Source organism: Panicum hallii, chromosome 2, assembly GCF_002211085.1.
Source record: "Panicum hallii strain FIL2 chromosome 2, PHallii_v3.1, whole genome shotgun sequence".
In the NCBI taxonomy this organism is placed as follows: domain Eukaryota; kingdom Viridiplantae; phylum Streptophyta; class Magnoliopsida; order Poales; family Poaceae; genus Panicum; species Panicum hallii.
The window spans coordinates 24464992-24485014 of NC_038043.1; the positions used below are offsets into that span (position 1 = coordinate 24464992).

Genomic DNA, 20023 nt, shown 5'->3' on the forward strand with positions numbered 1-20023 from the left:
GAACTGGGGGCTTTGTCTATCGACTTCAAGGCACGCACTGCAATCAAGTCTCAAGCTCTAGTTGATTTTATGGCTGAGTGGAGAGAGAATCAAATTCCAACTTCAGTCGACAAGCCAGAGCACTAGACCATGTACTTCGATGGGTCTCTTAAGCTCGATGGTGGTGGTGTTGGAGTCCTATTTATTTCTCCAAGGGGTGAACAACTAAAGTATGTCCTCCAGATCCTTTGGGAGGTATCCAATAATGAAGCCAAGTATGAGGCATTGCTTCACGGGCTATGTTTGGCGATATCACTAGGCATCAAGCGACTACTTGTATATGGCGATTCACTTCTTATCGTTTAGCAAGTCAACAAAGAGTGGGACTGCAACAAGGAGATAATGGACGCTTATGTACAAGATGTGCGCAAGCTGAAAAATAAATTTTTTGGCCTGGAGGTTCATCACGTGGTACGGGAGCATAATGTTGGCGCAGATATACTATCCAAGCTAGGATCCTCCTGCGCACAGGTTCCAGCAGGAGTCTTCATCCAGGAGCTGAAACAGCCATCCATCAAGTCCTCACTTCAGGTAACTACTGATGCTGGCCTTCGTCAGCCTGATCGGGAGGTTATGGCGCTTGGAGAGGACTGGAGAGGACTGGAGAGAGGCTTATATCGACTTCATCCGGGATCAAAGTGTCACACCCGATTTATAAAAAACATAAATCGAGCAATCATATATGCGCCAGGATCAAGTCACGCATATATACAACAGATTATCAAGATATCACAACACATGTCACGAATAAAAGCGTATGAATTATAAAATGAATATCTTTATTACAACTGAGTCAAGAATCAGTTCAAGGAATGCGGAAGCGTAAAATAAGTACATGAAGAGCTGGGCGCCACAGGGACGTCGACTGGGAGACAAACGCCTAGAAGTCGTCGAAGCCGCTGACGTAGTCCTCCACGTTGCTGGGCACTGAGCAGCAGTCGAAGATACCCAAGAGAATAGAAGAGAAGAGAGGCAAGGGTGAGTACAAACTCGTACTCAACAAGTATAACACAAACTATGAGGCTCTAAGCTAGCTGACTCAACTGCATTAGCTTTTAGTCTTGGTAAATTTTATTAAAGCTAGTTACTACAAGTGGATGAATTACCATAACCCAATTGCGTAAGAAATTAATCAATATTAATCAAGAACTACTGAGAACCATCCAAACCACAACCACCCGGGGAATCTCCCTAATCAAAGGTTGATAACCCCACTAATCAGACGGAGGATCTGGGCCGCTCATGACTGTGAGCACAGCTGATATATCAGTTTTACACTCTCGAGAGGTTGCACAACTTTACCCACAAGTCGTGAGCTACGCTAGTTGTTCATCACACTTCCTTAGGTGAGATGGCTAGCAAGCACACTACGAGACCGTTACAAAGGATCACGTTGGTAAGGTGTAACCGCTAAGGATTCTGGATCAGCGACGATGGGGCCCACCTCCGGGGGTACAAGACACACAGCACAGACCAAGCCGGAGGAGCAGGGACCATTGAAGCTTACCACCCCTCTTGCCCACGCAGGTAAGTTACTCCCGAACCAAAATGACCTAATTAGTAAGTCAAGACCGTCCCATTCCAGTCTTGTGGTTGCGCGGTTGTCCCAGGTTGTCGCTCTATGAACCGGTCCTTATGGAGAGTGGCCAACCAAGCACTAAGCACCGTGCTGGCCCCCTAAACCAAGTTTCTAATAAAAACATCTTTTAAGGACGCACAAACCACTCAAGCACACAGCACAGAGGGTCGGCTCCAGCATTAAGTTGCATAAGATCATTAACAAATTAATTAAAAAGGACCAAGATATGTTATAGCGCAGCAACCTAGCACAACTAACCAAAATGCAACCCAAAGGATATATATAAAGGATATAAAGTGGCTAGGAAAGTCCTTATAGGCGTACAGTATTAAAATGCAGTATGAAATTGTATTTAAAAGTGATAGGATGTTCATGTTATACTTGCCTTCCTTGTACTCTCCTGGCTGCTGCTCAAACTGCTCGGAAGAAGGCTGCTCCTGGTACTGCTCCGGTGGCTCGACGTCTACCCACGATCGTAACAGCAATACATGGGCCACACATGCCCACACATGCAAACAATAGCAAAATATAAGAAACAGTACACCAATACAATAGAACAGCACACAAAACTGGTCTAAAGCTATTCTACACGTTACAACAATCGCGTGGATATAAAGAACACCTAAAACGGAGCTAAAACGCGAAATCTACGCTTGAAACAAGACCCAGGGACCTATTTGCGAGACAAACAGAACTTCCAGGGGGTTCTGTGCGAAAACTGGGGACCTAAACGTAATTAAAACATAGACTCAGGGGCTAGCGCGTGAAAACACCAAACATGGACTGCGGGTACTAATTCCAGGAAGCTCAGGGGCTTAAACGAATTAAACAGGGCCTAACTGTAAATTCTTTTGAACTAAAGAGGACCGAGGGTTGATTGCTCTAAAAGACAGGGGCTCTTTAGCAAAAATACCGAGCTGAAATGGTATCTTTCATTCTGGGCCGAAGGATTTGGATCTGACGGTTTGGATCTATCACGATCTGGATCTAATCCTGGCGGTTGGATTTGAACTGTGCGGCTTGGATTTAAAAAGGAGCGCGAAACGGTATTGGAGGATCTGATCCGCTGGATCTGGGTTCAAGGGCCAGGATGAGATGGGGTTAGGATCTAATCGGGAACGTTCTCTTCCGATCGGGCGGTTCAGATCAGCCCACGCACCGAAGCGGTACGCACGAACGTGGTCGCTCGGATCACGATCTTACGGCTCACATCAAGTGAGTTCGCGATCTAATCTTACTCGTGGACAACGGATCGGACGGCCAGGAGGAAGAGGGGGTGAGGCTGGCGGCGCTGCTCGCCGGAGAGCAATCCCCGCGGTGGCGGCTCGCCGGAACTGGCCTATCTCGGTCATCTGGGCCCTATCTTGCACGAGGTTAGGTCCTAGAGAAGGCTCGCGGTACCGTGAATCCTACGGAACGTCCTGAACGACGGATCGGGATCGGGCCGAGGCTCTCCACGGTGGAGGGCGGCACGGGGTCGCAGGCGAACGGCGCGGTGCGGTTCTAGCTCGAGTTTGGGCTGCACTTCACATGGTTCCGCGCCAGCGCGACCCCAGGAACCTACAGGGGGGGTCTCGCACGGGGAAAAGGGCACAGGAGGGGGCGGCCGGCGGAGGAGGCGGATCCGTGCGGGCAAAGCCCACCGGGGATGGTGTTCTGCTCACGGGGCCGGCTTACAAGTCTCGATTTCCACCTTAAAAGCAAGAGGAGGGTGGGACAGAGCTCACCGGGGTACGAATCGGGCCGTGCGGCCGTGCGGGAGATGCCGGCGTCAAGGTCAGGCGGCGGCGCGTACGGGGTGCTCGCGGACAGCTCGTTGTAGTGCTCCTCCCGGCCTGCTAGTCCACCAAATCGATGCGCACGGGTCCTGTGAAGGTGCAAAGAGGGTCAGCTTGGCCGGCGACCTACCGGCGGCGACCAATTGCCCGGAGTGACTTATGGCTTATCGGAAACCGAGCGGTAGAACGGGGCAATGTAGGGGGGGGCTCGGGCGGCTGGTGTGCAGAGGCGGCTGGGAGAGAGCGCGAGGAGCAGCTGCGGCTAAGAAGAGAGGGGTTGGCAGCCTCGGCGTGCGGATCGCCCGGCAACGGATGCCGCGCATCCCGCGGTTGGTTGCGGCTCGGCCTAATCCCAGCGCGGGCTACCTTCTAGAAGGAAAAGAAGGCTCGGTGCTGGCCAGTGGGGCCCTGCGAGCGCGGGGAAGGGAGCTCAGGGGTGCTGCGGGGCGGCCCACGGTCGGTGGCAGAGCGGACGGACCGGCGAGGGGAAAAACAGAGGAGGGCGCGAGGGGGAAGAAACGCCTGACCGGTGGGACCGGCCTGGCAGAGGGAGAGAGAAGGGAGAGAGCGGCCGTGAGCGGCTGCTCGCGTGAGGGGAAGGGCTCGCTCGGGTTGGGCCGTGGAGGGAAAGAGAGGGAGAGGGAGGGGCGTGGGGCTGGGAAACTGGGCCGGGGTGCGGCCCACGCGGGGAGAGGAGGGGAAGGGAGGCCCGAGAGAGAGAAAAGGAGAGGGGTTTTGGGCTGGGCCCACTGTTCTCCTTTCTTTTCTTTTCTTCTTTCCTTTTTCTTTTTCTACACTCAAACATTCAAACCATTCCATTTGAATTCAAATAAATTTGAATTCAAACCCAACACAAATAAAACGATGCACCAGCATGAATGCACAAACATGTTGCTCTTATAATAAATTTTATTTTCTTGTGTTATAAATTGCTTTAAATGCAAGATAAATTAGGGAAAACTCCGAAAATTTTATTTAAGCCCAAATAGATTCATTAAAATTAGTGGAACTTACATTAGGGTGTTACACAAAGACTGCCAGCGGGGATGGACGCAAGAAGTGCAGAGGCAGCTCGTGTCATGCGCAGAAGCAAAGGTTTTGTTCTAGTCGACTGTAAGCTCTACCGGCGTGGCGCACGATCCTGGGTGCTCATGAAGTGCGTCACGAGAGAAGACGGCTACGACATACTGCGGGAGATACATCAGGGTGTTTGCGGCAACCATGCAGCTTCAAGAACGCTGGTGGGGAAAGCATACAGAGCTGATTTTTGGTGGCCCACCGCGGTGTCCGATGCTGAGGACCTCGTGCGGAGATGTTAAAACTGCCAATTCTTTGGCAAGCAATCTCACGTCCCAGCTCATAGTCTCATCACCATACCGCCATCCTGGTCATTCCCTTGCTGGAGCCTTGATATGATTGGGCCATTTTACAATGGCGCCAAGCGGTTTCACACATGTACTAGTGGCTATCGACAAGTTTACCAAGTGGATCGAGTACAAGCCGATAGCCAAGCTCACACCAGATCGAGTTGTTGATTTCATCTCTGATATCTTGCATCGCTTCAGTTTCCCGAATACCATCATCATAGACCTGGGTTCAAATTTCACGGCCAACTAGTTTTGGGAGTTCTGTGAAAATGCATGCATCGAGGTCAAATATGTTTCTGTTGCACATCCAAGGGCCAATGGTCAAGTCGAGTGGGCGAACGGCATGATAATTGATGGCCTCAAGAAAAGACTTTATGATGAAAACAGCAAGAAAGGAGGAAAGTGGATACACGATTTGCCACATGTCGTCTGGGGGCTCAAGACTCAGTCGTCCAAAGCCACAGGACAAACACCGTTCTTCCTTGTCTACGGCTCCGAAGCTATCTTACCGGCCGACATCATGTGGAAATCCAAAAGGGTTGAAATGTACAATGAAGGCGAGGTGGACGAAGCAAGGCAGTTAGAGCTCGACTCTGTTGAAGAAGCTCGCTGCACCGCTCTTGTTCAGTCAGCTCGATACCTGCAGGGGATCTGGCGATATCACGACCGCAACATGAGGGAATGGTCGTTCAATATAGGTGATTTGGTCATACACCGCATCTAAGACGAGTCCGGCTTACACAAGCTCAACTCGCGGTAGGAAGGGCCGGTTGTCGTAAAGCAGGTTACAAGATCGGGGTCATATCGGCTACAATACCCCGAGGGCCAAGATGTCCCAAATTCTTGGAACGATCAGAACCTGTGCATGTTCTACCCATGAGAAAATGTACGGGGATAGCTGTTCTCCGGGCGCCCAGACGGCTTTTTTCTTCCGAATCAATTTGGAGGCTACGTGTCATAAAATTCGGATTGTAAATTTCTTCTGTTAACATACGGAGGCTGTAGCCACGTTCATGTTTTATATAAATTGACTTCTTGTCATGAGTTTTGACGGAGGCTACGGGCACGTCCATGCTTTATAAGAATCGACTTCTTGCCATGACCTTTGATGGTCGTTCGCGATGATGATCGCATTTTTCCCAACAAGTTAGATCCGTTCGATCAGTTTAGACCTAACTTGTTGGACGGGCTCACATGAGGAGCCATTTCGACTACGCCTAGAGTCGTGGCACTCAGGGTAGTTTCGATTTCTGGCCATAAGCTCGACAGTCACGCGATGATGCTCGCATTCTTTCCTAACTAGTTAGACTTGCTCGTTCAGGTTATACCTAACTTGTTGGACGGGCTCACATGAGAAGCCATTTCGACTACGCCTAGAGTCATTGCACTCAGGGTAGTTTCAATTTCTTGCCATAAGCACGGCAGTCACGCGACGATGCTCGCGTTCTTTCCTAACTAGTTAGACCTGCTCGTTCAGGTTATACCTAACTTGTTGGACGGGCTCACATGAGGAGCTATTTTGACTACGCCCAGAGTCATTGCACTCAGGGTAGTTTCAATTTTTTTCCATAAGCACGGCAGACACACGACGATGCTCGCGTTCTTTCCTAACTGGTTAGACCTGCTCATTCGGGTTATACTTAACTTGTTGGATGGGTTCCTACTTAGAGCTACTTCGACTACTTCCAGGGTCGCTGCACCCAGGGTAGTGTCTACTACTTAGCCTTTGAACTTGGATGACAATTCAGTCAAGCACATACAAGTAGAGACATCAAAGACAATTATATACAAGGAAAAAGAGTGTTTGTTTTCACTACATCTCAATCCTGCAGTACACTTTTTACTATCTGTTCTGCTACAGGTTGGGCTTCTTGGAGATACTCGTTGAATTGTTCTTCAGAGCACTCTGCAGCTACACCCTGCGTGAACGCTTCTAGTCGAGCTTCTGGCCAAAAGGATTTTACAAAGGAAAGAGCGTGGCTGACACACGCGATCGGGGCTTTGGTGAGGAAACTGAGGACCTTCTGTGGCGCTCCAAGAAGTCGCTCCAGCAAGGGCCGCTCGCCTGCTTCGCCGTCTTCTTGTGGGTCCACCATGTCCACAAGCTTTTGGGCGGCTCCGCTGAGGTCCTCCAGCTCCTTTTGCTGCTGCTCCTTCTCCTCGCTCAGCGTCTTGATCTGCTGAAGGCAACCGGCGAACTGTTGTTCAGTGTCGGCGATTACCTTCTGCAGCCTCTCGACGTCATCTGTACGGCGATATAGCATATTCTTCACGTCAGTAAGCAGCTCTTCTTTATATGTTAAGATTTTCCTAAGCTCTACGGTGAAGATTTTTTCAGAATCCAAGATAAATTATTAAGTGAAAGTACTCGAGGGAAGAAAGGGCTTGCCTTGGTGCGCGTTCTTCTATTATTTGAGTTGTTCCTGGAGCTTGGAGTTGGCCTTCTCGAGATTGCGGAGATTGTTCTTGAGGAGCCACGTCTCTCGAGTCCGCTCCAGCTTCAGCTTGTCAAGCTCTCTCTGAAGATAAATGTTCTTCGTCAGTTCTTCGGATATGCGTTTTTCCTTGGCAGCGAGCTCTTGGTGGCCACTCACGACTGCCTTCAGTTTTTCAGTCTTCTTTTGTGAGTGCTTGATCACATCCTGCATAAGGGGGAAGATTAAGACAAGCAACCCGACAACATATACTGGCAGAGGAGTTATCATGCCTTACCAGGGTAAACTTGTACATCTCTTTGAAGATCTTCTTGAAGTATCGAATGTTGTTGTCCGTCAGGATCGGATCATCCACCAGATCTGTGGTGATGACATTCTGGTATCCGCGTCCGGTCACCAGCAGATGTCCAGGGCTCCTTGAGGTCCCTGCGGCTTCTTCAGTAGATGGTTGTTGGGCACCTGCAAGTTAAGATGCATTCAGTACATAATATCTGTGGTCTAAGCAGCTAGTCGTGGGCGTTCAGACACTTACTTGTGCCATCTGCAGGAGCGGCTTCAGTGGCCTCGACTTGTTCTTCACCACCAGCTCTGGCTTCGGCTTGCTGGGGCTCGGGGGGTGGCAGGTCGGGTGGTGTTGTGTCCGCCTCGGGGGCTGGCTCCTCGGGTGCGGGCTCCTCTGGGGCTAGTGGCTCGGGGGCTGGAGTAGCTGCGGCAGGCTTCGGCTTGTACTTCATGTCGCTTGCAGACCTAATGAAGCAGAATCAGTTATATTATTACACAAGTCGAGCAGAACAGGATGTTCATTATGCAAGAAAAGATCTATACTTATAGCGAAGATTTCTTCATGACAGCTTTCTTTACTCTTAGAGCCCATGGTGTCTCAACCACGGTACTCGTTGCTGGTGGCGGGGTCACACCAGCTGGTGGCACGGTGCCCGCCACGGCAATAGGAACCATCCCTGTTGCAGTAGTCTCTGGGTCCGTTCCCACCTCTTGGCGCTTGGGGTCGGGAGACGAAGCAGACAGACTGCAAAAGGATAGTGTTAGCATGCAACAACACCGATATTTGACAATTCAACAAGGTAGCAAATTCATACCTGGAGAACTCGACTACATGTGCTTTCCGTTTGCGCACTACCCGATGACCCTGCGGGACCAAAGGCAGAGTTTCGGTCAACTCCACGGATGGTCCGGGGGAGTTGTTCCTTCTCGCCTTCCCTTCGGCTTCCCTTTCCGCCATGGGGCTCCCACTTTCAGTGGTCTCGCTGCCGGGCAGAGTCTCGGCTGCTTGAGCTCTCTTCGCTTCGGCTGCGGCGCTGGGGAGAAGGTGGTCCGGTCGAGGGATGTCGGGTTGTGGAGGATAGCTCCGGTACAACTCTGTGTGTCCCTGCAGAAGATTTTCAGTTAGCAGTGGCAGAGCAGCAGTACTTGTTTTAAACAAGAAGTAGTTGAATACTTACCGGTTTCGGAGGATTTTGCGCAGAAAATAACTGCGGAATGTAGGGAACGGCATCCACGTCCAGCAGCACTCGCCTGACCCAGATGAGTGGAGTGTCGTCAGTCAATTCTTCTGCGCACATCCGAGAGGGATCTTCAGCGCCTATGTACTCGAAGCCTAGAGTGTAGCGTTGTTGGATGGGTTGGACCCGGCGCTTGAAGAAAGAAAACATTACGGATGCTCCGGTCACTCCTATCTCTTTGTGAGCTGCTATGATGGCTAGCAATTCATCGACTTGGTCCAGGTCTCCTCTAGAGAGCTCGGTGTTCCACTCTGGCCTCACAACAGGGGGTTTGCCGGATTTTTTAGGAAGCTGGGGGGCAGTAGGACCCTGAAGAAGCAAACCTGCTATCAAATCTATTCATTCAGATGCATCTCTTAATATGTTCCAAAATTAAGCCACACATGTGAAACCTACATCAGCTAGCACTCTCGCGGGCTAGCGGCTAGCAGAGCGCGCTCTCAGGCAGCCAACCCGGGTTTGAGTCTCGCTTTCTTCTTAAAATCAAAGCGCCGTCTAGATTTTTTTTTAACTTGACTGATTCATTTTCCTATGTTCCAACACATAGTAGGCAGTACGGATGCACTATTTATATGATACAAAGTAAGCATGCCATTGTTCATCCTTGTAACTCTAAACTGACTATACTACTGCTAAAATGCACAAGAGCTATGACGGTTATTTTATTAATAAAAAATTCAGTGTTTACTTCCAGCTTTCTAAAGAAAATTGTGTGTCAAATCGATGTAAACTGCTATCTCACCTATAGGGCCACAAATGCGACTCATGTGTCCTTGGCAAAAATATAAGACCTACCTAAGAATTCTTCTAAGAAACACTGAGCATTAGCAATGGGACACGGACGCAACATTTCTGGTGAAACATGGGACTTTGGACTTACTGAATTGTGATTGTACAATATATATGTAAGGACAAAATGATCACTGTCATATACAGCACCTTATCTTATCAATTTGCCCACTGATTAGTTTTTTGAAAGTAAGTTTGTGAGACCCTTTGCCTTTGTTAGTCAGATGTTCTCGCTGCGTGTCATCCCAATACTACAACTAGCAAAAATGCCCTTTTCTACTTATTGAATGTTTAGGCAATGCACCACACCCTGAGAGGAGGCGGGTGACCTTTGATACAGGTGCCATATATGCAGTAGTACAACTGGAAACCGAATAGGCTAGAAGTACAAGAAAGAGTACAACTGTACATATCTAATACCCGCCCGTAGTCACTGGGAGAGCTTGGCGGACACCAAGACTGGACCTAAACTCAGTAAACAACTGTAAAGGAAGCCCCTTAGTCATGATTAGTCATGATGTCAGCATACTGATGCGAGGAAGGAACATGAAGATTACGGACTTCTCCCAAGACGACCTTCTCGCGGACGAAGTGGATGTCAATCTCAATATGCTTCGTTTGTCGATGATGAATAGGATTGGCTGTCATATAGACAGCACTAACATTGTCATAATAAATGAGCATAGCCTTGGAGAGGGGAACATGAAGCTTGTGCAGAAGCTGTCGCATCCAACAACATTCTACCACAGCATGGGCAACAGCCATGTACTCAGCCTCGGTACTAGAACGAGACACCGTAGTCTGCCGCTTCGAAGACCAGGAGACTTGTCACCAAGATAAACACAATAGCTGGAAGTAGAACGCCACGAATCAGGAAAACCAGCCTAATCTGCATCAGAATATGCTGTGAGAGTGCCCACGGGTCCGGTGCCAATGTGAAGACTAGAGGACAGTGTGCCCTTGACATAGCGGAGGATGCGCTTGACAAGCGCAAGATGAGGTTCGCGAGGATCATGCATAAACAGGCAGACTTGCTGGATAGCATAGGCGAGATTAGGTCGTGTCAGAGTAAGATACTGCAGAGCACCAGCAATACTTTGGTACTCGGATGAATCTGTAATAGAAGGCCCGTCTGTAGCAGAAAGCTTGGACTTACTATCCACTGGCGCCGACGTAGAGTGGCACTCACTCATACCGACGCGCTGGAGAAGATCCAAAGCATACTATCGCTAGGACAGAAGCAGTCCATCAGAAGACCATGTGACCGAAATCCCTAAGAAGTGATGAAGCACCCCGAGATTTGTCATAGCAAACTCTGTGTGAAGCCGACGAATGATATCCTAAAGTAAGGCTGGTGTCGAAGCAGTGAGAACAATGACATCGACATACAAGAGGTAGGCGATGCTGGCGCCATCCTTGTAGATGAACAAGGAGGTGTCGGAAGCCAAAGAAACAATGCCCAGCTGTCGTATATAAGTGGCAAATCGCTGGTACCAAGCACGTGGAGCTGCTTCAGTCCATAGAGCAACTTTTGCAAGAGACAGACATGATCAGGATGAGCTAGATCCACAAATCTAGGAGGCTGCTGGCAGTACACTGTCTCATCACAATGACCATGAAGGAAAACATTTTTCACATCCAGCTGATGAGTCGCCACTCATGAGAGGCTGCAATAATCAGAACAGTCTGGATGGTTCCTGGTTTGACCACCGGGCTGAAGGTCTCATCGTAGTCAACACCATGCTGCTATGAAAAACCCCGAACAACCTAACGGGCCTTGTGATGAGTAAGAGAGCCATCTGAGTGGAATTTATGCTTGTAAATCCACTTCCCGATCACCAAATTCGCATGAGGGGGCTGAGGGACGAGGCGCCAAGTGCCATTGTGGACAAGAGCCTTGAACTCATCAGCCATAGCAGCTCGGCAAGCGCACTGCGATAGTTGGATAGGACCGAAGAGGCAACCAAATGCTAAGCTGACAAGTTCTGGTAGTTGACGGGCTGGATAGTGCCAGTGTGCAGCCTCGTTGCCGGGCGAGGCGGGGGCAAAGGTGGCTGTAGCTCAGGCAAAGGAGCTGGTGCTGAGGCACCGGAGATAGTGCCCAGAGACGCCAGCTGTAGAACTGGCCGCTGAAGCGGCCCGGGAGAGGTGCTGCTGGTGGCTGAACAGCAGCAGCTTGGCTGAGCAGCAGCAGCCGAAGCACCACCTGCTGGCGGCTGAACAGCAGCAGCCGAAGATTCTGCTGCCGGCTGAACAGCAGTAGCCGAAGCACCACCTGCTGGTGAAGGAGCGCCGGGGGATCCTAGCGGGGGCACGAGACACGCCTGCCCGCACTGGAAGAGGCTGATGGCAGCACGTGCTCGTCGATAGTAGGGGACGACGGAGCAGCCGGCACTGGTAGCGGCGCTGCAGGGTTAGTAGGACAGTAGCAAAATTCCGAGTCATCATCTAGGAGGAAATCAAAGGAGCTGTCGGGGACAGGGGACTCGAGAGCGAAGGGGAAGGAGAACTCATCAAAAATGACATGGCGTGATAGGATGATGCAGCGAGTAGCGAGATCAAGACAACAATAGCCTTTATGAGAGGATGGATATCCCAAAACACACAAGCCATGGACCGAGGAGCCAACTTATGAGGAGAAGTGGCCTGCAGATTTGGGTAGCAAAGACACCCAAAAACGTGAAGATGCTCATAGGTAGGTGGAGTTCGGTACATGCGTGTGTGGGGAACTTCATGGCCAACGGAGGATGAAGGACGGCAGTTGATCAAGTATGTGGCTACGGAAAGGGCTTCAGCCCAATAGGGAGGTTGCATGGAAGCATGAATAAGGCGCGTTCACTGAGTTATTAATGGTTCGAAGCATATGCTCAGCCTTGCCGTTTTGACGGGATGTATAAGGACAAGAAAGGCAAAAAACAATACCACGGGAGGCCAAATAAGTGACTGGCATTATTAACGAATTCTTTACCATTATCAGTTTGAAAACACTTGGTGGGAAGGCCAAACTGTGTATAAGTGTAGGCAACAAAATTAACCAAGTGCTCATGAACATCATATTTGTGCTTAACGGGAAAAGTCCAACAATAATGCGAGTAATCATCGATCATGACCAAATAATAACAATAGCCCAAAATACTAGTGACAGGTGACGTCCAAACATCACAATGAACAATTTCAAAGGGAGAAACTGTTTTGAAGGAAGGACTTAATGGCAGCGGCGTGTGTTTGCCTAGCTGGCAAGAATGGCAAAGCGATCAAGCTACTTTATTACAAGAAATGGACTGATTATTCTTGAGACGAGCTAAAGCAGCCGGACTAAGATGACAAGACGCTGGTGCCATAGGGAGGATGAAGCAGCGATGAGGGCGTGTGCAGCGGTGGCGGTGGCGGCAGAAATGGTGTAGAGATCGCCGTCACTATTGCAACGAAGAATCACGCGTCCCGTCCTGAGGTCCTTCACAGAGAAACCAAAGGCATCAAACCCAATGGAACACTTATTGTCTCACGTGAACTGACGAACGGAAAGCAAGTTGCGGATCAGCGAGGGAACAAGGACCTTGTGAGCTGAAATGTGGAAGTAGCAGTTTGCAAGGTGGAGTGTCCTCTAGATTTGACTTGAACATGCATACCGTTACCTACTATAATGGAAGAATGAGAGGCAAGGGAGTGAGAGAGGAGTATACCATCTAAGTTGTGCGTGTGGGTGGAAGCACCGGTGTCCAAGACCTAGGGGTTGGAGCCCTGGATCGACATCTCCTGCAGGGCAGCGATCAGCCTTGCCTAATCCCAAGATTGGGCCGGCTGCAACGCCGGGAGGGGGGGCGTACCGTGGCACCTGGGGTCCAAAGCCTGTGTGGGCCTATGGCACTGAGCCAAGGAGGCCCTGGTCACCACGCCAGCCCTGGCCGCCACACCAATTTTGGACGCCAGAGGAGCCACCGGCCTTGCCGCCCTGCTGGTGGTCCATGGATTGAAGCAAATCCATGGCCGCGCGGCTGCTGCTAGCCGCCACCGCCGCCCCAGGCCTACTGCTGGCCACCACCGCCGCCCCAGCCCTGCTGCTGGTCGCCACTGCCGCCCCAGCCACCACCGGTGTTCCGCTTGCTGTTACCTTTCTTGCACCTGCCCTGTTGCTGCTGGGAACGGTATGGTGCAGATGGAGAGCGGTAGTTGGAACCCCAGCCAGATGGTGTGGAGGCGACAAGGGTAGTGGAAGCCACAACCTTGGCTTCATTTGCCAAACGCAGTTCCTTGAGGGCGAGTCGATCAAGCGCCGCAGCGAAGGTGATGTTCGGTGTGGTGGCGATGAAGTCTCCAGTGGTACTGTAGCGGGGGTCGACGCCGCGGAGGATGTTGAGGACGAGTGTGGAGTCAGCAATCGGCTGCCCGATGGCGCGAAGGGCATCGGCAGCTCTCTTCATCTTCTTTCCATATTCTTCAACAAAGAGATCTCACTAAGTCATGGAGTGGAACTCGTGACTCAGGAAGATGACGCGGGGAGCTTGGTTCGCCTGGAAGTGAGTTTCGATGGCGACCCAAAGCTGGTGCGCTGTCTGTTCATCTTCCATGGTGAAATCCAAGACGGAGTCGGAGACAGAGCGGTATAGCCAGCTGCGAACGCAGTAGTCCGCTTGGCGCCTGGTAGCATCGATGGGATTGGGAGGAGTCCCATCCATATGCCCCATGAGGCCAAACTTGTTGCACATGGCCTTGAAGAAGAGCTCCATTTGCTATAGTTGGAGGAGCGGAGTTCCAATGTCATGGGGATGTGGGACTTGACATGGATGGTGGCGTAGGGGCTCACTACGTCATCCATGGCAGCAGCAGAGTCTCCAGAAGAGTTGGCAGCAGCAGATTCTTCAGAAGAGTCGCTGGTAATGGTGGACATAAACAACTAGGAGCAGTTGAGAGAAGAAGAAAAGGTAGGGCTAGTGGTGGGTGCACCTGGTGGAGAAGAGGAGAGGAGGTGCCCTGTGGGAAGAGAGGAGGGCGCTTGGGCAGTGGAGGAGGGGAGGGGGCACACAGCTGGCCTAGAGAGGTGTCTGGCCTCAATTGAATGTTTAGGCAATGCACCACATCCTGAGAGGAGGGGGGTGACCTTTCATATATAGGTGCCATATAGGTAGTAGTACAAGTGGAAACGGAATAGGCTAGGAGTACAAGAGAGAGTACAACTGTACATATCTAATACTACTATATATGTAGAATGTTAGAGATATTCCGGTTCTGGACATATTTGATGTTTCTTTTACTAGCTGTGTAGCCCCTGAATCCAGGCATCCTCTAAATCCAGACGTGCGTCTAGTACAGTTGGGAATTTAGTACAGCATAAAATAAAAAAAAAACTAAGAATTTGTGGCATCAACCAAAGAAGGGAAATAACCTAACCATATAAAAGTTGCACGAAACCGAACATCAATGAGGCAATTCATTAGGCACTTTGCATATTCAAACAAAATCAGTTAGAATATTGAGCAAGAACCATATTTTCTTTAGCAAACTTACCTTATGATGTGTCTCCTGGCTGAGATGAAATGCCTTTGTACCATATTTGATTTAAACAGTGGAACCGTATCAGGGTTCAGCTATGATGACAACAATATTTCATTACAAAGACCAGGCAAGAGGTAGGAACATCATAATAACAGATAGCATATTCATACATTTGAGCCACATTCATACAAGCTTTAAAAAATAGACTTTGTACCTATGCCGATGCCTCCCAGCAACATATTTGACATTGCCATACCAAAAAAGGCGAAAAAAAATCAGTGAGGGAGATAATAAAAGTTAAAACTACAAGAAACTTGATTGGAAAAGGGCACAATGAGTTAAGCACAAGGGTCTATATGCTACCCATAATTTAGTAGGCTTGCAATCAGCCTATGGTCGACCAGAGGTGCTGCCAAAAATATTTGGGGTGAGCCCAAATCCCCTTGAACCACGAACACTATACTGAGTTGGCTTTATTTTCAACAGAAGCAAACAACACATATAGGGTGTGTTTGGTTGGGTGGCCAACCCCCGAGCCAGGCCCTGTAAGCCACCTTGGCCGCGTTTGATTTGGTGGCTAGCCCCTTTAGCCAGGCCTCGATAAGCTAATTCGGTCCTTTGGCTTGGCTCCGCCTGAACGAGCGGAATCTGTGTACTATAGGAACTAGGGTTAGCTAAGCAGGCAGTACGCCCGCTGGCCCGCACTAGCCAGCATCCCTGTTAGGTTACAGCTCGGCCGCCCCCTGTTCACTCGCCAAAACCATTTGAACCGCCGGTATTTCACTACAAGGATTCCCCTCTAATACCACGCCACACGATTGCAACACCACTAATTTAGTTGCCATAGGGGGGGAGGGGTCGTATTGCAACCTTCCCGTAAAATGGTTGCAATATGTGCCTATAATGCAACAGACTAAATGTGTTGTAATATGTGTAGCTTGTCGTTGCAACAGGAGTGTGCTACTGCAACCATTTTAGAATTCTATTGCAATTAGTTGGCATTATTGCCATGGCGCTTTGAAGTTGCATTAGTATTGATTTTCATTGCAATTACTTAGTGTTATTGCAACTATATTGGATTTGGTTGCTTTTACTTTTAACTATTGCTATGGTTATTTTAGGTTGCAATAATCTTAAGTAGTGTTGCAATTGCTAGGTTGTAATTGCAACAAGAATTCTGAAATGGTTGCAGTAGCATGTTTCTGTTGCCACGGTTTTTTGGGGTTGTAATAATTTTTGTGGCATTGCAATTACTGATTACAACAACAATCCTTAATGGATGCAATATCATGTTACTATTGCCATGATTTTTTTTGTTGCCACAGACCAATATAATGTTGTTGGTGGCACTTGTATTTGGTGGGCCTTTGAACGTACCAAAATTCTATTTGAAATTTTCATATTTTGAACTTCAAATTTAACATGGTATGGAAAAAATTGATAAGAGAAATTCTTTTTGCAGAAATGAATAAAATAAAATAAATTTTGAACGTACCAAAAGTCAGATGGAGAAATGAATAAAATAAATTTTGCAGATCTCGTTGAGTTGTACAACTTCTTTTTTGATGATATTTCCATTTGAAAGTATTTACTGTCCCAAAATTCTATTCGGATCGGATGAAGTGACAAACTCAGTGACGCTGGAGTCCGGTTCGCCGCCGTCTCGAATTGACGAACAACGAACCTACATAGGCCAATAGGCGCCCAGGCTGCAGGTAAGCATACGTGATGTCGTGACTAATTTTGATTGGGATCATCAAATCAAGATTCCGCCTAGGCTCCTCCGTCGTTGCCTGCTCGCGCACGCACACGACTATCATGTAGAGTCCGTCTGTCGTCCAGTGCTTGAAATTGAAGGTAAATATAAGGATAAGGTCACGAATTTTTCCAAGCGTTGCACGGGGTCACGAAATTTTCACACAGTCTATAGTGACCTACATAATATTTTACTTTGTTCAATTAATACTTCTATAATTTATTATTATTCATTTTACAAGTTTAAGTTGATGAGATTATTTTAGAAAATAATAGAAAGCTAATAATAGAAAGTAATAGTAAGCAAGTGGCCCAGTTCTATACATATATACTACAGGTATATTCAGGCTATTTTCTAATTAAAAAAGGCCCAATAAATCTCTTAACACGTGAAACCCACGTACGAGACCCAATAAAAAAATCTACGAGAGGGTCTTCTGAGTTCCTAGCCACATACGAGACCCAGTCCAAAAAAAAGAAACCTACGAGAGGGTCTTCTGAGTTCCGCACGTACGCCCCTGCTGCTCCTCTCCATCGATCGGACGTCCAGTGATTTTGGTGGTTCAATTGTCATTTTACAATAAATTAAGCGGACCAATGTTTCAAATTGCTTGCATGTACTGAACCGATACGTCTACTTTCTGGGGCATGACAAATCAGTTGTAACAGATTAGTTCTAGAATCATTACTTCACAATTCAGAGAGGAAGGGGGTGCTATCAACTCCCTTGTTCAGAAATTAGATGTATAGTCAATGTTCGTGTATTTGTTTAGATAAGAACACGGTAGGAATTTGTCTTGCTGTCATGATTTCCTCTGCATAAATTTGTTCTTGATCAAGAGAAACATAAAAATCAGCACTGATAGTTTAGTGTAATCTGAATGCACACATATATGTAAAAAGAACAGATTCAGTCTTCCAGATTTTAGAGCAAACAGAGAGTATGTGGCAGCATTGCAGGCGTCCATCACATATTGTTCACAACATCACAAGTTCAGAGCATAAGAGGAATAGGTTCAGATAATCCTACCGTCTAGCTGTGATAAGATCATAGAAATTAATAATCATGCTGCAAGATAAGACAATCATTATAGGATCAGAGAGTGTTAAGAAATGAAATTAATAAAATCCAAGTCAGAGACAAGCAGCCTGTGCTTCAAGCTATGAAGATGGCACAAATAATTCAGTTAGCAACTACAAGCAACACATTGTAAGATTTAAACTTTGGTGTCTAAGCACTGCATGGAAACATAAAGAAAATATTTAAATCCATCTAGTACTCCACTTGCTCCGATTCAGTATAAAAGGCCCTCATAAACTACTGCAACACCATAGCTCTCAGGAATTAACAGAGCAGAGAGTATTATAGTTTCAGACCTTCAGATAAGCATGGTACTAGGAAACATGACAACTGATAATCACTGGTTAATAAATTAGAATAAATCATATAATCTTGCTGTGAATTAATCCTATGGTTCAGAAACTGTAGCTCACTTTTCAGTTTCAGGACCTGTGCACTTAAGTCCTTACATGCTGATAGTTCCCAATTCTTTGATGCTTAACTTGACATGTGAATTCAGAAGTAATATGCATTGATCCGTACCATTACAATTGCCTGAGTTGACTGATCTGCCATTACAATTCACCATATTGGAACCGTGCCATTACAATTCTACAACTCTTCGAAACGTACCACTACTTACCCCTTCGATATATTTCTAAAAAATTTTGGATCAAAATACCCCTTGGTCTTCTTCTTCTTCCTCTCACCCCCTCTCTCCTTCCTCTCTCTCCATGGCGTCCGGCTCTCCATGGCAGCCGGCAAGCAAAGAGAAGTCAAGCTCACCGCCACCCCTCTACGCGCCGCGCGCGTGCCGCCGCCCCTGCTCCGTGCCGCGCGCGCCGTGCCCGTGCTTCCGCCCCTGCTCCGTGCCGCACCCGCGACAGCGCCCTGCTCCGTACCTCCGCGCTGCCCGCGAGGCCTGCGCCTCCGCGCCTTGGAGAGGAGGGGAGGCGGCGCCGCGGAAGGGAAGGGAGGGGAGGAGTCGCCGGTGGTAGAAGAGGGGAGGGAAGGAGGAGAGGAGTCGCTGGCGATAGAGGAGGTGAGGGGAGAAGGAGAGGAGTCGGTGGCAGTAGAGGAGGGGAGGAGGCGTTTCGGCTGCAGTAGAGTTGGGAAGGAGAGGAGGCCGAGAAGAAGAAGCCGGCTGCCATGGAGAGCCGGATGCTATGGAAAGGAAGGAAAGAGGAGATGAGAGGAAGAAGAAGACCGGGGGCATTTTGATCCAAAATTTTTCAGAAACACATCAAAAGGATAAGTAATAGTATATTTGGAAGAGCTGTAGAATTGTAATGACACGTTTTCAATATGACGAATTGTAACGGCAGATCAGTGAACTCGGATAATTGTAATGGTGTGGATCCAATTAACTTAAAAAAATATGAGCGCTCAATATAGCTTAGTAGGTTGCTTTTCTGTGAGTGCGATATGTGAATATTACGAGATAAAATTGAAGTTTTGGAGTCTCGTTTCAGTTTACAATGACCTCCTTAAACAATATAATGAGACCCCAATTAGAAGATAACTAAACAGGTCAACTCCATTGCCTGATAACTGGTGAACAGAGTTGATCAAATGAAGCAAAAATTAGCAAAAGGCTTAGGGGAAATAGAGAGGGCAGCTGGCCGGCAAGCATGACACTACATCGATGCAGGGAAACGTAGGTCGCTGTCTGGGTGGCTGTCCTCCTCGTTGACCTCCTAGCAGCGACGATCTCCTTCACTCCCTCCTGTGCCTAGCAGCTGAAGTCGCAGGGACGGCCGTGGTTGCCTGCGGATGATTCGGACCGCGGCGCTGTGGAGAAACAATGGGGTGGGTAGTCCGTGATGAGGAAAGGGAAACGTGAGAGAAGCAGGCAGACCTTGGAGCTGAGGCCTCGACGGCGGGCGGTGGGAATTGCTGCGCTGGTGCCGGGGCCGGCCGTTGGTCGGCTGGCTGATCCGTGCAGCGCTGGTTGCCTGGCTGGAGTCCGGATGTGGACGGCAGCTGCTGGAGGCCGGAGTTGGTGGAGACGGTACGGCAGCGGTGGGAGAGGGCACGGCCACTCCGAACGGCGGCGAGGGCATGCAGAATGTGGCGCTGGTGGGTGCTGGTTCATGCGGTGAGATGTGGAGGAGGCGCTCGTGTGGCTGCAGTTCGATCTAGCGAGATGCAGAAGGCCAGAAGGGAGGGTCCGGGAAGACGGGGTGAGTCTAATGCGTATCAGGAGGT

The 20023-nt window shown here is 48.8% G+C and overlaps 1 protein-coding gene and 1 long non-coding RNA gene across 2 annotated transcripts; both read right to left on the reverse strand.

Moving 5' to 3' along the window:
• Positions 1 to 13532: 13532 nt before the first annotated feature.
• On the reverse strand, positions 13533 to 14234 carry LOC112880933. The gene is made up of 2 exons (XM_025945657.1): positions 13988 to 14234; positions 13533 to 13942 (listed from the first exon to the last, which is right to left on the reverse strand). The coding sequence occupies exons 1-2, from the start codon at positions 14232 to 14234 to the stop codon at positions 13533 to 13535; spliced, it is 657 nt and encodes a 218-aa protein (XP_025801442.1).
• Positions 14235 to 19239: 5005 nt separating this feature from the next.
• Positions 19240 to 20023, reverse strand: LOC112882373. Its single transcript, XR_003226658.1, has 2 exons — positions 19674 to 20023; positions 19240 to 19606 (listed from the first exon to the last, which is right to left on the reverse strand). It is a non-coding gene; the product is annotated as an uncharacterized LOC112882373 (long non-coding RNA).

What these genes read in the sequence shown, in the direction of transcription:
- LOC112880933 (XM_025945657.1), bottom strand. Translation starts at nt 14,234, where the DNA reads ATGGAGCTCTTCTTCAAGGCCATGTGCAACAAGTTTGGCCTCATGGGG. An exon ending in TCCCCGCGTCATCTTCCTGA is followed by an intron (nt 13,943 to 13,987) that starts GTCACGAGTTCC and finishes TCTTTGTTGAAG; the next exon opens with AATATGGAAAGAAGATGAAG.